Source organism: Glossina fuscipes, unplaced genomic scaffold (genome assembly GCF_014805625.2).
Source record: "Glossina fuscipes isolate IAEA_lab_2018 unplaced genomic scaffold, Yale_Gfus_2 112, whole genome shotgun sequence".
Taxonomy (NCBI): Eukaryota; Metazoa; Arthropoda; class Insecta; order Diptera; family Glossinidae; genus Glossina; species Glossina fuscipes.
The window spans coordinates 8263250-8279451 of record NW_023998455.1 but is presented as its reverse complement, the minus strand read 5'-3'; the positions used below and the strand labels follow the sequence as shown (position 1 = coordinate 8279451).

The 16202-nt window shown below is 34.3% G+C and overlaps 1 protein-coding gene across 2 annotated transcripts in view; it reads left to right on the top strand.

Annotated features, from left to right (window-relative positions):
- The window catches only part of LOC119639548 (dystrophin), a 179578-nt gene that overhangs the window by 6604 nt on the left and 156772 nt on the right, over nt 1–16202 (top strand). For both annotated transcript variants that reach the window (XM_038036990.1, XM_038036989.1), the window contains exons 3-6: nt 2836–2926; nt 2995–3115; nt 3195–3328; nt 4295–4469. In XM_038036990.1, coding sequence (XP_037892918.1) covers nt 2836–2926; nt 2995–3115; nt 3195–3328; nt 4295–4469 — 521 coding nt within the window. The remainder of the gene's footprint in view (nt 1–2835; nt 2927–2994; nt 3116–3194; nt 3329–4294; nt 4470–16202) is intronic.

Genomic DNA, 16202 nt, shown 5'->3' with positions numbered 1-16202 from the left:
ATATACTTGCAGGATGTATCTTTTTAGTTTCCTAACTCTAAGTTTAGTTAGCCATTTTTTAAGTTGAATTGATTACACATTTTCATTTTGTCACGTAAGATTGAGAAGAAACATTCGTAAAAGCACAATACGAACGTCTCCAACAGAAAATTCAATTGTCTCCTTGCTTCTACACGTACTGCTGCTCTACGATTTTCTTCGCACGACTCTTTCTTCAAGATCATCTCTATATTCAAGATCACCTGTTTAACACTCGTCATACCCTGCAGCACTTGTGGTAGAGAGCGTATTAAGTTTCCGGATTTTAAGATATACCCACGTCTTATTATAATAATCGGTTCGTGATTATTTTTTGCATCGTGCTAAGCACATCTGTCTGTGTGTCCGTTTGATGTATGTTTATGTCTTTTTGTATTCAACTTATAGGACGTAATTTTTAGGACATTTTGGCAGATCCTGTTAAAAATGGATTAGATCAGACCATTTTTGCGGCTACTGCGCATGCAACGTCTTATTTTGAAATAGGCGTCCCATGAAAAGAATTGGCACTTTCAAAAATTTCTCGGTCCAAACTACTGAGTACTAGTATTCCATCATATTAAACTTGCGCGGAAAATTTGGACTGGATGGGCGGCTGTTTTGAATCGCTTTCATGTAAACGTCACTAAGAAAATAATGGCTTTATATGGAAAAACGCTCTATTTTTTGTTATTTCGCAGCCAGAAATGGTTCATAATAATAATTAAATATAGAAATCAACTCTAGAGAATTTGGAGCACATACATTCAGTTTTCGCATCCCACCCGTGAATGTTAAGTTTTTGAATGGCAAGAGGCTTTCATAATGACAATTGGTCCACTGTGGCAATCTGACATAGAGGCAAACTACGTCAAGTCTCAAAATTGTTTTTCAAACACATACGTCTACATATACACTACATAAGGGCGTCTCTAAAGAATAATCCTTTATGTGGGAACAAATAATTGATGAGAATTATATTTAGATTTTTGAGAAGGCGAATCATTTTGCTAAATATGGATCAAATATGGTTGGTCGAGCTCTCTTCTGTGTAAAGGCTACCGCGAAAATTACAATCTTACTTGGAGTGTGCGTATAATTTTTAGTCTTTTATTATGACAATAACCGAAGAACTACATTAGGCGAAGTGGTGTAAGGTATTTAATGGTCGGTGTTATATGACCTTAATGTTTTTACTTGTTTTAATTTTTCGGTTGCATTTCATAAGCTAAAATATGTAAATGAAAAATTTATTCTTAAATTCTCACAAGTTTATTGAAAATGCACACCCACTGCAACGATAAATAGTGTTTCTCTTCCTTTCAAACGCAGAAACTCTTTTGTTTCAGATTTTGTCGAATCTATAGATGAAAATCTCTATTGTCTCGTACTAAACTTTTCTAAAGTGAAAATCCAAAAGCTAATCCAATATACACAATGCAAGCCATACGATAACCAAATAATATAAACAACAACTTCATGAACTGCGCTCTCATATAGTTTCTACATCTCCTTATAGTTTTCTTTCTTTTTTTTTTTTTTTTTTTTTGAATACATCTGTCTGTTAACTACAACTTTTCTCACCCTTTTCTTACATTGTTGCATAATGTCTCAAGTTTCTTATTAAAAAAAAAAAAAAAAAAAAACAGAAGACAATTTTTTCATTCGCCTTAACATACATTCGCGCAATAAGTTCCAAATAATGCATCGTTTTTAAAAATGTCGAATTAAATTTTAGCAATTATTTTTTTTTCTCTTTATATATTTTCTTCTCTCCTACCATATATAACCTTCGTCATGCTACATTAAAAACAAAAAAAAACAATAAAAAAACAAACCAATGTAGAACTAAAACAATTCTCCCTAGCACCGCATTGTTCAGCCGATTTGGACTATATGCGTTGTTATTTAAAAGGTAAACAAAATTTCAATTTAAAATCAAATTGTTGTTGGGTTAACCATGATGTAGGTGTTGTTGTTATTATTCTCTTTGCTGTTCACTGAAATCTAATCAAAGCAAATAAAAGGAAAGAGCACTAAAACGCCAAACACCCGCAAATGTTAAACAAAATTAACTTAAGACTGGGTATCAGAATATTTTCATCCTTTTTTTTTTTTTGTTGGAAAATGTTAACATATATATTTACTAATCGCTAAGCATGATAAAGCATTACCTTGCAACAAAGTTCACGACACACCCATCCAGCATTGGCTTTCAAAATGCAATAATTCACCCGATTCACCGACAAAGATTGATGATCCCATTAATACACTGATGATAAACCTCCTGATCTACTATTTCGTTTTTTTTTTTTTTTTGTGAAAATTAAATTCAACAGAATAAAGAAATTAAATTATGTAGTGTTTTACAAAAATATATAAAATAACAGACCTTAGAGTTTGCAAGTTTGAGAAACGAAAGCATTTGCATATATTTGAAAATAAAAAAATCCGTCACTAAAATAATTCTTTCAGTGGAATTACTTCCTTCTTATCCAACAATACTCAACTCAAGCAATTAGTTCCGACTATTAATCTTCGTATTGTTCGGGCTACTCTCAGGGTAACTTTGCAGCGTCCAACGTTAAACAGCTGATAAAGACATTGTATATATATATTTATGTATATATTTATATATGTATATATATATTACATATATACATATCCTTAGAGCTGATCATTTTCGTTTGCTATCCTCAAGCAAGGTCTTTTATTTTATGCTTTGTCTAAATTTGAAAGATGTGTTTTCTTGTTAATCAATGTTTTTTGTTTCGGAAAATGTTTTATCTAAAACAAAAATGAATATCTCTTTTTCAGTCACGCGTTTGAGGGAACATTGGGACGAAACCTCACAATGCGTTCTGCAGAGAGCGGCCCAGTTGAAAAACATGTTGGGCGACTCGCAAAGGTAAGGACAGACGCTGGATTATATGTATGCGGGGTAAGATTTACATTTTTCACAATTACTTTCAACAGATACGAAGCCAAACGGTTAGAACTGGAAAAGTGGTTACAGCGTATGGAGGCTCGAGCTGAACGTATGGGTACGGTGGCTACAACGGCAGACATACTCGAGGCGCAACAAAAGGAACAAAAGGTAAGGAGGACCAGTTAGCGTCAAACGCTCCTTGCGATATTACACTCAGTTAACAGCAAAAAAAAAACTTTCCTTTCAGTCTTTTCATGCCGAACTGCATCAACATAAACCACAATTCGAAATTTTTAATACTCTAACGCAAAAATTGATTGCTGTCTATCCGTCAGATGACACATCGCGTATTAAAAAAATGACAGAAGGTGTCAATCAACGGTGAGTGAAATAATTAAAAGAATTATATATCATTTACAACGAAAAATGAATACTCAACCATGGGAGACAGAAATCATTTTGCAAATATAAAATTTTTGCTCTTAATGATTTCGGCAATACACTACTCTAGCTAAACGTAGCTGCACCTGGCTTGTGCATTTTCGGAAATGCGTAAGAAATCATCTGCAGTAACTGGAAGTGTCTCCGCTAAATTTCATCCATTCAATCCAGGCAAGATGACGAACACTCAGTTAAGAAGAAAGCTCCTGCGAATTATTTCGGGCGCACTATCCCACTTCAGGTGCTCCTGTTATTATTAATTGTGTGGGCTACCCGTACCGCGATCTAAAAAATCTATTGTTCTCGGGAGTGCCCCGAGTTTTTAGGTTCTTACGAATCCCGCCACCGTCTTTGATTCGGGGCACCATACAGTGTCCGGCGTTATGAAGTGTTTGCCAAACACTTCGTGTCTGATTCTGCAGATGGCGTCACATTTATGTAGGATGGGACGTCTGTTGGCAGAATCTGAATCAATACCAGAGATACCCATGTTTTTCAGGTGGGACCTGAAAATTGAATTGAATTGTGAATTATGAGCCATGTAGAAGCCTGTGACCAAGCGTAGGTTGCTACTTCTTAGATCTAGTAGCTCAAGTGCGGTGACGGAAGATTTCATAAATTTTGTACTTGTCCTGCGCATTACTTCCAATGGGAATCCAACTTTTTCTATCCCTATTGCAATACTATCCTATTATATAAGACCTGTCATGGGTCCCTGGTGCCCACCCATTAATTAGACAGTCAGTTCTTTCGTCGCTCTCACTGCCCGAATGACAAGTCGTCGGGATTAGAGGTATCGTCATCGGACTTGCCTATAATTTACGTTCATAGGAATTGTTAGGCTTTCCACATTATTCTTTTCAATAATAAGACTAACGTTCTCTTCGCTTTTTCGTTCTTTTGCAGATATTCGAATTTAAACAATGGTGTCATCAATCGCGGTAAACAACTGCATGCAGCTGTTCATAGTTTGCAGTCATTTGATCGGGCTATGGATCAATTTTTAGCTTTTCTGTCTGAATCTGAATCACTTTGCGAGACAGCCGAAGCCGAAATTGAGCGCAACCCGCTGATGTTTAAGGTAAGTGCTGATTGTGCTTTTCAAGTGCCATCTTATTCAAAGAGCATCGTCTCTGTCAAGCCACATTTACTACAAGAAAGGCTTGAAAATATCGATTATCTTTTCGAACTAAGTTCGTGTTCTCCTTACTATCACACTAAAAAATTACCATCCGTCTCTAGAGCTTCTCCTACAATTGATAACAATTTTATAGCTTTTTCCTAATATCTCTTTAAGGTTTCTTTATCAATTAAAAGGAACAAAAAAAAAAAAAAAAATTAATAAAGTTATTTTGAAACTTGTTTTCCTCACCTTTTAACAATTTTCCGAATGATTAAAGTCATAAAAATGGGAAAAAAATCCATTATATAATGGACCATCAATATAATTGGAATGGTAGATGAGGTGGGGTAATTCCTTGTTGCTCTATGAAAGAAAACTGAAAATGAACAGCAGCCCTTAAATAGTCAAGTGCCTATCTGCCACTTGAAGTAATAAGCAGATAAGTAAATTGGTTTATGGCGGATTTTCGATACCCACCGCACAAACAGTGCAATGTTTTTTCTTATTTTTTTTTCCGAGCGACAACTGAGCGACCGATCGATTGATCTATTAATTTCGATTTTATTATGCAATCTCGTATTATGTAAAAATTTATATGTTTAACTTCTGAAGTCTATCGCTAAACTTTGCGAAAGTTGAAAGAATGAATAGGAGGCAGAGATACAACGATTTGGATACGTAAGCATTTTTGCGTTCCCGATTCGATGGAGAGCATGTATAAAACTAATTCAAAACGTAAATATTTAATGGAGTCGGCAATCCGCGCTTTTTTCGTTCTGGATGTCAGAAATGAAATAACAAAACTATTATATATCCTATCCTGCACTAATAATGAGATTGAAAAAAGAAAACAAGTAAGCAAGTTATAATCGGTTGTGGCCGAATCTCGCATACCCATCGCCATTAAACCCCTTTGACGCCTCATTCTTATATTTATTGCCATAAACAAATTAATGGAATAATCGTTATCTTCCATTTTTTACTTCATTATCGTTAAGAAAAATTAGTCTATCACGTCGTGACGTCCACCGCAATTAATTTAGAACTAACACACTTGGCTTTTCGCATTCTACTTTTGAAGCTCTTTTGTGCGGTACCCACATCAACGGCGTTGTGACAAAAACATAAATCGATTACGTCGCGATTCCCACCAGAATTTAGAATGAATACACTTATCTTGCCGCCTTCTTCCCTCCGAGTTAAAAATAAATTAATCCATCAGGTATTGGTGTCCACTACATTTATTTTAGACCTAAAGCATTTTTAAGCAGATAATATACATATGTTTGTATATCTTCTTTTGTTTGCTTTACGATTAATGTGGAAAAAGCCTCAAAAAATTGAAAGAGACATAATTTAATAATTTGTAGTTTTCGCGATAGCAGATCAATAGCAGAATTCTCCGTAAAGTAAATATGCCAAATATCAGATTTCTATCTTCCGCAATTTGTGAGTAGTGGGTAAAAACTCACCAATTTTTGTTCAGAAAAACCGAGTTGCGTTTAGTTTACGGTTCACGGCGCGCTTATGCTCCGACCAATTTGGCCTATTTTCAATACCAACCTGCCTGCCAAAACCTTCAATATTTCTATTAAATTGGAAATCGATATCTTTATATCTGCGACTAGGAGAAGGGCAACAAAAAATACGGCGCAGTCGCGCAGTCGGACAGACATGGCCTAATGAACTCAGATTTTCGTGCTGGTTACGAATACGCATATGTTCCGAAGCTTCCTTCTGCATGTTGCAGACATTATGACAAAATGAGTATACCACCTTTCCTTCAGCGATGGGTATGAAAAAAGAAAAATTATTATGATTTGCGTGTATATGCATATCTTCTTAGGCAAACATATGTGTGTCTATGGTGTATGAATATGTGTGCACACAGAAGCGTTACCCTTCCCATTTTACATTGCATTACACACGTACGTATGCAGACTCTCCGCTGTAATCACTTTCTTAATTGCATCTATAAACTAGAACACAATTATTAATGAATAGAATGAATATCTGGAAATGCAATATTAAGCGCGTAATAGCAATACTCAAAGGCACTGAATTATGTGAAGCCAGCCCGCATATCAGTTTTTATTTAATTTTTCGTATTTTCCACAATTAAAGTTCAATATACTTTGAATTTAAAGAAAGTACAGCAATACTTATATTCGTTTTGGCGCTGAATCGCTTTCGCTTCTAATAAACAATAATTTTGAAATGAAATTCTAGTTCATTGGGAAAATGAGTGTTTCGAAATTTAGCCCAATTTTCTTTTCTTTTTTTTTTCTGTTAAGATTGGTTCTTATCTTAAACGCAAGACAGGGGCAAGACAGACACTTAATTATGTTTTTCAAAATAAACATTTGGGCACCGGCATGTCGTAACACATAGAAGCATCGCTGATAAGAGTCACAGTGAAAGAAAATATAAAGAGTTTTCAGTTTTCTTTTTCTAGTGTAGACTCTATATTTGAGAAGCTTTCGAGGCACAGCCATTGGCGCATAGTCAAATAGATAAAAGCCACCACTACCGAGCCGGTGCTCACCATACTTGGTCGTGCTCAATCTGTAAAGGCATTACTCTGACCGATTAAGCGTCAGTCCGCGGCAACTCCTTGTTTCCTTTCTGCCTTCCGATCGGGCGTAATAAAGAAAAGAGTTGAGAAGTTCTGCAAGCTTATAATATGAAAAGTTTCCTATAGGAAAGCGGAAGTGGAATACGTTTAGAATTATACTTACCACCAAACACAAGTACGAAAGCTAGCTTGGGACAGAGTTAGGTAAGCAAACTTTCTATTTACTTTTTGCTACGTTGATACTGTACGATTATACGATTTTGTGCGAAATGGACCTTAAACAATTTTCTTAGTTTCTTTTTCGAAATCTCTTTTTTCATCACCGCAATCTTCTTTGCAGCTTTTTTTAAATATATATAAATATAATATAAAATATCCTATCAACTTCTAACATGTCTTTTAAAGCTCGTTTTAAAAGAGGAAATTTTTTTTTTTTAATAAGATTTCGGTGGATATTGAAATTTCAAACCATAAAACTTTAAAGCGCTACCACGCACCATGTTGCTTTCTTGAAAAAGTTGTAAGCTTTTAAAAAGTTGTATATTTCGTTACCTAATACTTCTTCGAACTGAACCAATTTTTCTGAGCTTAAATCAAAGCTGCGACGATAGTTAGTAAACTTTAGAGTTATTTATCCAAAGTTTGAAAGCTTAAGAAATACGAGGTTATATCCGCAATGGAGCGAGTCTTGGATATTCTATACATATAACACACAAGCAAAGATACAATCGTAGACATGTCAATCAATAGACCGTTTGAAATCAAAGGTCGGCACAAAGGTCGGCATAGGGAATTGAAAAGAAAACATATGAAATTGTGTACAAATCAAAGGTCGGCACAAAGGTCGGCATAGGGAATTCAAAAGAAAACATATGAAATTGTTTGCACGTACGTTCCCTCTTCCGGGACAAATTAAAAATGGAAAGCAAAATGCTTATGAATAGGGGATCACAACGATGTCGTATATTTCTTCTTTTTTTTTTTTTGGCATTTTGTTTGCAGTAATCAGGTCTTTAAATCCTTTTTGCCCTGCATCTTATTGTAGTGGAGCGTTTAAAATTGAAAACTTCTTCTATATGCCTAAAAATGAAAACAAATGTCGGGACAAGAGAAAGATCAGATTTGATTTTAAACAAATAGTTGACTTCATAGGAATCGTTATACTTGTTCAAGAAGTTTCCCTCGTATCTTGGTTTAGAAAATAAAAACAAAAGTTTATTTTCAAGCTTTTTCACCTGTTAGGAAAGCTTTATTCTCGGGTTGAAATTTGTACTCATTTTTTCTCATGATTTTATTTACGTTTTTAGTGATAAGAAAAGTCTCCATAATTACAAATAGAAGTTATCACTCAGTTGCGTTTATTAAACCTGCAGGCATTGTTTACATTATTTGGCGGCCTTTCTGCCTTAACATGTTTTCAAAATATTTTATAAATGTGTCAACATATGTTTATGGAAATGAAAGGGTTGCGGTAGCCGGTAAACGGAATTTAGGAGAAAGCGGAAAGAACAGACCTCAGAGGATGAGAGAATGATTGAAAGAAATAGAGAGAGTGTACACTCTCTGAAATTGTTTTATCAATTGCTCTCAAGCTCTCCACATAGACGCAGATGCTGTGCGTTATGAAAACGTTTATTTACGGGCGATTTTGTTGTTTCTTTTGATATGAACTCTACACTTGGGATGTGTGTGATATATGTATATATGTGAAGTGAGGCAAAGAAGAACAGTTTGAGGTTTATGCAGCTTAAACAATGATGCCAGTGCGTTACGGAATTTAGTTGGTATTTTGAATTTCGACGGTTTACTACATGCCCAACAATATAAACCGTAAACATATTACAAAAATATTTAAAAAATTTTTTAAAAGTAAACCACAAAATAAACTAAAATGCAAAAATTTAAAAAAAAAAAGAAAAATTCATTTAATTATTAAAATTATTGCCTAACTGCAGGCAAATCAAATAATTCATTTATGTAAAGTAAACATATTTTTGTATATTCACATATGTAAACATGTAAATATCGTTGGCTTACGGTTACGGATTTTTATATTTTGCTAAAAAAAATTTCTGTTACGAATCGAATTGATTTCCAGCCATTTTACATATGTGAGTGAGCGGATGTGCGTAATTTTGCAAGTGCGTATGCAAGGGCTTTCGTTTAATGTGTGTTAAGTGTTTTTAAAATGGCTTTCTTTTTTTCTTTTTTTTTTTTTCCTTTTTGCTCGGAAATAACTGACTACTGCTATATGCACACAAGTGATATCAAGTAACGCTGCTTGTGTGCAGTTCTACTATGTTCAGATTGCATTAAACTATATGCAAATGCACATATGCATATATATATATATTTATGTACATATATGCAAGCAAATATTTGTAGAAAATTAGTTTTGCATTTTATGCAACAATTAAATACAAATCAGTGATTTTCGAAATGCACTCACAAACCAGTGAAAATGATGTGAAAGATAAACAGCGCGAACAAAAATAAATCAACACAGCCTAACAAAAAATGGCAGCAGATTGTTGAAATTCTATTTTAATTAAATTTTCTAAACTGAATTTTGGAAAATATGTTAAACTAGTTATAACAACAGTAAACAAAACAAATAAAAATAATACAACAGGGAAAAAAGGACTAAAAATGAAGCGAAATGAAGTTTCGATATGAAAAAAACAAAACAACAACACACAGAAAAAACGCATCAAAATAAAAACTATTTCAGTTTGGATTCATGTTTAATGCTTATGTTTGGTGTTTTCTCAAACACAATATTAAAAAATTGATAATGGACTTGAAATCTTTGAGACTTGAGTGCTTGAGAGCCTAAAGTACAAAATTTTACCTTTGAAGAAGTTCTGAAAAAGTATGTGTTTGAGGAATTAATTTTTCTGAAGGAGCAAGCTCAGTCAACGATTATTCTGTTACTGTTTGATTACATATTTTCGATGCCCAGTTTTTCATGCTGAATGCATAAAGAAATTTCAAGCTTGATCGTGTTTATATAGACTTAAGAAGGATGCAATCTCTGGTTCGGCGAGTCGACATATTGTGCATAAGAATTCAAAACATAATCTAGACAAGTTACACAATTGCAAGCAATAGTTTGTCCTTATCTTATCTGATTAGCTTTTTTTGATGGCTTTTACTTATCCTTACCGGTTGTTAATTCTCACACTAAATGTATCTTAAAAAACATGCGTGTCAGCATAGGGACATCAGTGAATTGGTTTCCAAGACCTCAAAATTAAAGAAGAAAGCTAACATGTTCGTACATCATCTGTTTAGATCAGGCTTCGGAATTAGGAGGAGCGACGTGGATCACCACCGTGCTCCTGAATGTTTCGAGCCTGAAAAATCGAACGTGAAAGGGCACCTCTTAAGCTTTCACTGCCCTATTGACGGAAGTCGATAAATATATTTATCAGAAGTTTGTTAATATTCCCTTTGAAAATTGCTGCAGTCAGCTCACTTACGTCTTCCCTCTTTCAACTTAGGTTGTGTTTCACCAGCCAGCAGTGGTTACGATAATTGAAGTTGTTATAGGCAGTTAAGTTAAGCTAGGTATTAGTTCAATGAAGATCGAACTTAAACGATCTTGCGAACATGTGCCTTTCTATTTTTCACTTGACGTCGCACCTAAACTGTTTCTTAAGCTGGCAATGCAAGCGAGAGTCGAAGCTGTTACAGATGATCAAAAGTTAGCTCAAATACGTATCAGCCCAATAAACTATTAGCTATTAATTTTAACGCCTTTGCGAACAGATTGCTTTTCACCATTCACTTGAGCTGGCACCTGAGCTGTCCCTCTAAATGCTTGCATTCGATAATCGAAGTTGTTATATTCTATATAAAATGATATCCAATACTTATCAGCTTAAGCACTTAAGCTACTGACTATTCATGTTAGTTATAAATTAGTTATTAGTTCAAGAAAAATCTAACCTCAAAAATCTTCCGAAAACATTGCTTTCCGCTATTCGCTTAGGATCTATGTACATGTGACAGCCGCACTTCTTGCAGACAATCTATAATTCTTTTCAATGAGGTTGTTGAGCATATAAGCTGTCAGCTATTATCTGCTAATTAGTTATTAATTTAATGGTAATTTTGTTTTAAACAATTTCCCGAACAAACAGATAAATAAAAACTTCGCGTCCATCGAAAACGCTTGAAATATCGGATTAAGTAAATAGCAATAAACGGATAAAATAAAAGCAAATGGATAGAGAAGAAATGTTTTGTGTGGAAATTTAAAAAAAATGCTTCGTTTAGGTTTAATCTGAGATTAGGTCATAATCAAGGCCAATAATTTTAGCAAAACAAAGACACTGCTCTTGGAGTTCTGTTGGCCTTAAACTCATTCTAATTTAACAAACGCTTGCTTGATAAGGTTTCAAAGTCAAAGGGTGATAACTACTCTTTAATAAATATTTAACGATTATAACGATAAGTTTGCCTCATCTTAACCGGCTGCTTTATCACTTTGAAATTTATTTTATTATTTGACGTAGTTTACTAAACTTAAACTTTATGATAATCCAATTGCATATAAGCACATACCAGTGCCAGTGTGCTTATCTCCGTTACTGTTATTGTCGACTGCATTAGTGTATAGCAGCTTTCCAGCTAAGCTGATGCATTGCACAAACTGTCGCCTTCAATGACTGTGACTTTCTCTGTTTGTTTGTTTACATTCTGTAAATCATATTCACATGTCTGCATATGGAATACATGAGGAAGTTTGTGTATGCTTGTGTTTGTGTGTGTGTGTGTGTGTGTAGAATTTTTGGGTGAACATCTACTACGGAACCCCATTACTCTCTGCGTATGTCTCACTCTCTCTCTTTTTCTCCGGCACAATAATTCTATGAAATGCTCTTTTGCTTTAACAAGTTGCACATAAGCGAAACTCCAATATATGCACATACCCGCACTTACACAACTTAATGTTGCTTTTGGTTGCTTTTTTGCCGTTGTCGTTATCAAAACTGTTCATTTTGTTAATAAAATCGTATTTCGTTTTCATTTTCTACTTACACAGTATGTGTGTCATTATTGTTATTAGATTTGCATGTGGGAATGTTTGTAGTATTGTTTTCTCAGTTTTCTATTCTTTTTTTCTTTTTCATACTAATTTCATACTAAAATTCATTTTAATAATTTCTAAAATGCGGTATTTTTACTCACTTTGAAATGAAAAAGAAGAAGAAAAATAATCTTAAAAATATGTTAACAATATTTCTATTTTAAATTTAATTTCGTTTCTCTATTTCAAAAATCTCTTGCTGTTATTCTTCACTTTACCTCATCTTTTTCGATAAAAATAACTCCTCAATGTCTTTGTGGTTTTGTTTGCTTTCTGCTTTTTTCTATTTTCATTTAATAAAGTTGTTTTTCCTTTAACAACAACTTTATTATAGTTGTTGTGTTCACTATGGTCTGGTGACTTCTCGCTTATGATTCAAGAGTTAGAGGAAATATTTAAAAAAAAAAATAATAATAAAACAGACATACATACAATTTTTCAAGAGCGTACTTCAACAACAATAAAAATGGAAGAGAATTCATTTACGTCCTGGACTGATAAACTTGCCGTAAAGCGAGAAAGAAAGAAAGGGACTATCTGTCGGTTTTTATTTATTTTTTTTTTTTTGGATTTTTTAAGCATTATGTTCCGTTGATGCACATAAATGATGGCCGCTTGTGTTGACTCTAATTGTCAGTAGTTGGAAATGAAAAAAGACAAAAACAATGATGCAGACAATAAAAAATTGTGGTGATATGTTAGTTTTCATATCCATGTGCATTAGTAACAGCGTACGCGAGCATACTTGTGTCGATGTGCATGTGTCGATGTATGTGTAGTGTTGATCCTTTCTTTATTGCCAACTTTGGAAAAACAATACATAAAACACAGAAATAAAATCTGCGGGCAAGTTTTATTTGCTGTAATAATCCAAGAGGAGGAAAGAAGGTTGCAATATGGCCGGAGAGAAGAATAAAGAGAGAGTAAAAAAAAGCCGTAGATATGAGAATTGCAAAGCAATCGTCATAAGAATGGCTTTTCAAACTCAAAATATATTTAAAAATATTTAATTAGAACGAAAAGAAATAAAAAGAGAGAGAGACTTTAAAATTTTTGAAGCCTAGTTCGAGTCGATTTTAAATGTTTTTTGCTTTTTTTTCCTTTTAAATAAGTCCGGCCTATCACAGAGGGGTCGGTCAGAAAGACGAGGGAAAGAGAAATAGATAAGGAGCGCCTGCAGTCTAGTGCTTGTGTGCCCTATTCTAAGTTGTGAGCGCAATCATTATACCCACGACCGAGTTTGCTCTACCGCCATGAGATTTGGACCCACAAACACTGACTTGCTAGTAACATCATTATTGTTAGTTAAACCAACGAAAGAAATTCTTAAATCATCTCTTCTCTAGCAACTAAGACTATTCGCTTTATTGAAATTATTGCACCGTACATCATATTTCAACCTAAGACCGTTCACCATCGATAAAGAGAATAAGGTCTCCTGGCGCTCACTGTGTCGTGCATTAACAAAAAAAACATATTGCTTAGGTGGAAAGAGTGATCTGTTCAGAAGAAGAAAGAGAACTTTTTCACTCGCGTTCTTTAAACTCGTTTCCTTTGTCTGTTAGGATTTATAGAAATGCACAAGTGCTTGCAGGTCTCACAAAGAAATGATCTGTGGAACTGGCTGGCTTCAACTTTTATTATCAAAGTTGCGTGGTTTTCGTAAACGTAAGTGTACGTGTGCGTAGCATTACTTCCCAAGTAACGCAAAAAGGTTAAATTCGTTTCTCTTTCCATACGTTCTGTTGATCTTCCTAGAGTGCATGTACCCCTAAACATTTATATATATACGTATGTGTGTATATATATGCAAATGGGATAAGTGTTTATACACATATGTGTATGCATGTATGCGCGTCTGTCTGCATATATGCAGTCAGGGGGATTTATTTAATGTTATTATCGTTTACATTGCGGCCTACTACGAGTATTTCCGTTTATTTCCCATTTCGATTTCTGGTCTTGTTAGCCAGCACTTCACTTAATACACGTAGCAAATATTTTATTTTGCTAAGCATTGCATTCATTACAACGAGCTTGAAATTATCTATGCTTCGTAGTGCTCCGGAAAAATGATGAAATTGTCTACATTTTATTATTGATTTTTTTGTTTATCTGTTTTTTTTTAAATATTTTATTCAGCCTTTGAATATTTTATATTCTTGATTGGATTTTATCTCTGGTTTGTAAATGCAAACAAAAAGTGAATTTGATATTTTTAAGCAAAGAAGGGAAAAAAGAGAAACAAAAAATTCGTGACATAATAATTAAATAATAATAGAATTTTACATCGATTAACGTTTCATAGAATTTTATCAAAAACGTATACACATACCTTATGTGCGTACATATGTTTGTGGGAAAGCGACTAAACCTTAACGTTAAATTAATTTTGCCAATGAAACTAAAAAACAAATGAAATAATTGGATTACGCTTCGACGAATGCACGCAACGAAATTACATAGGTTATAATTAACTCAATCATTGGGCAGCCAAAATATAGTCATTACTTCGAACCAGAACAAGCCACGAAAAAAGTTTTTTAGCTACTTTTTACAGAAAAAAGACGTTAGACAAATCCCTTTATTAGTTTATTTAAGAAAAGAGCTTAACATAATACACTTAGAGAAATATTTCCAAGTACATGATTTACGTAAGTGCGGAAGTTATTGCGAAAGATGCTGCTGTTTACGAAAGGAAAACATTTCATAATAATGCCGCGTCGCTCAATAAGTGCGTAGAATGAATTACAGATATACAGGATGGCTGTTGAGAAATTCTGATTACTTTCACATAATACCAATCTTCAGATGGAATGTGGACGACATTCCGATCATTAGTTTAAAACTTACAGTCCTTTCAGTCATACAACATATGGGAACCAGATTTTTAACAAAAGCAAAAATAACTTTACTTTTACGTAGGTAAGGTGCAATGCAAAAAAAGTCTTTTAAAATAACTTTGATTTTCAAGTCCTGGGCCAATTAAATTTCTCTTCATGCAAACCTTCAAGTATTCATGTATAAAAACCAAGCACACATTTATGGCACGTGACCTTCAGTGTGCTGATAGCGATTGGCGAAAAGATCGGCTACCAAAGGCAGAAAAGTTACCGGAAAACCGGGTTAACGGATATCGCATTGAATTTAGATAATGGTAACTTGCTTGTAAAGGTGAAAATAAGTAGGATATCTGCGGAACGCAAAGCTAGTCGAGAGAGCCGGGTCAAGAGTGTTGATTTGCGTTATTCGAACGGACAAGACCAGAACGAGATATAAGTTTCTACAAATAATTTGTAAATAGTTTTCCAAAAAATTGTGAAGAAATTATATGCTATCCTGAAAGTCACAAGTCAGCGGCGCGAACTTAATGTCCGAAGGAGCTGAATGAAGATGTAAAAATTCACAAAAAGACGGTTGACGATATAGCTTGTAGACATTGGCAAAACTCAGTGCAACTGGTTCGAGCACAATACTACAATAAATCGTCGTCTTCTGAACGCTAGATGTTCCTTCTGAAGCCTTTTTCTTTTAGCAACTTTCTCCTTAGGAAGCTTTAGGAATAACTGTTTTTTAGACGTCGACAAAACTTTACGACATCTAACAGTTGACGGTATCTGAGGTCAGCACAACAAAGTGTTACGCATAAATGTAAAGATCAAATACAACATCATCGATTGATTATTCGTTTGTATTAACCCGCAAGTCGCTACTGAACTCTTTTCGACTTACTAGCTGTGCACAACAGATATGTTGTCTAGCTACGTGTTTCATTTTGACACCAGTTTATTGTCGCACCCTTTACGTAATAACCATTGAATTTAATGTGTTCTCTACTTCTTCTGCGACATTATCTGAGTGTCGCTCATGGATGTTTGCAGACATTGTATTGTGTTGTGACATTGTTGCATCAACAAAATATTTTATTGTTGCACTCTTTCGAGCTTTTATGCAACACTGTTTACAGTCGTCGCACTCTTTCATGATTGAATTATTGTAGTGCGCTACTTGCTTAGACCGA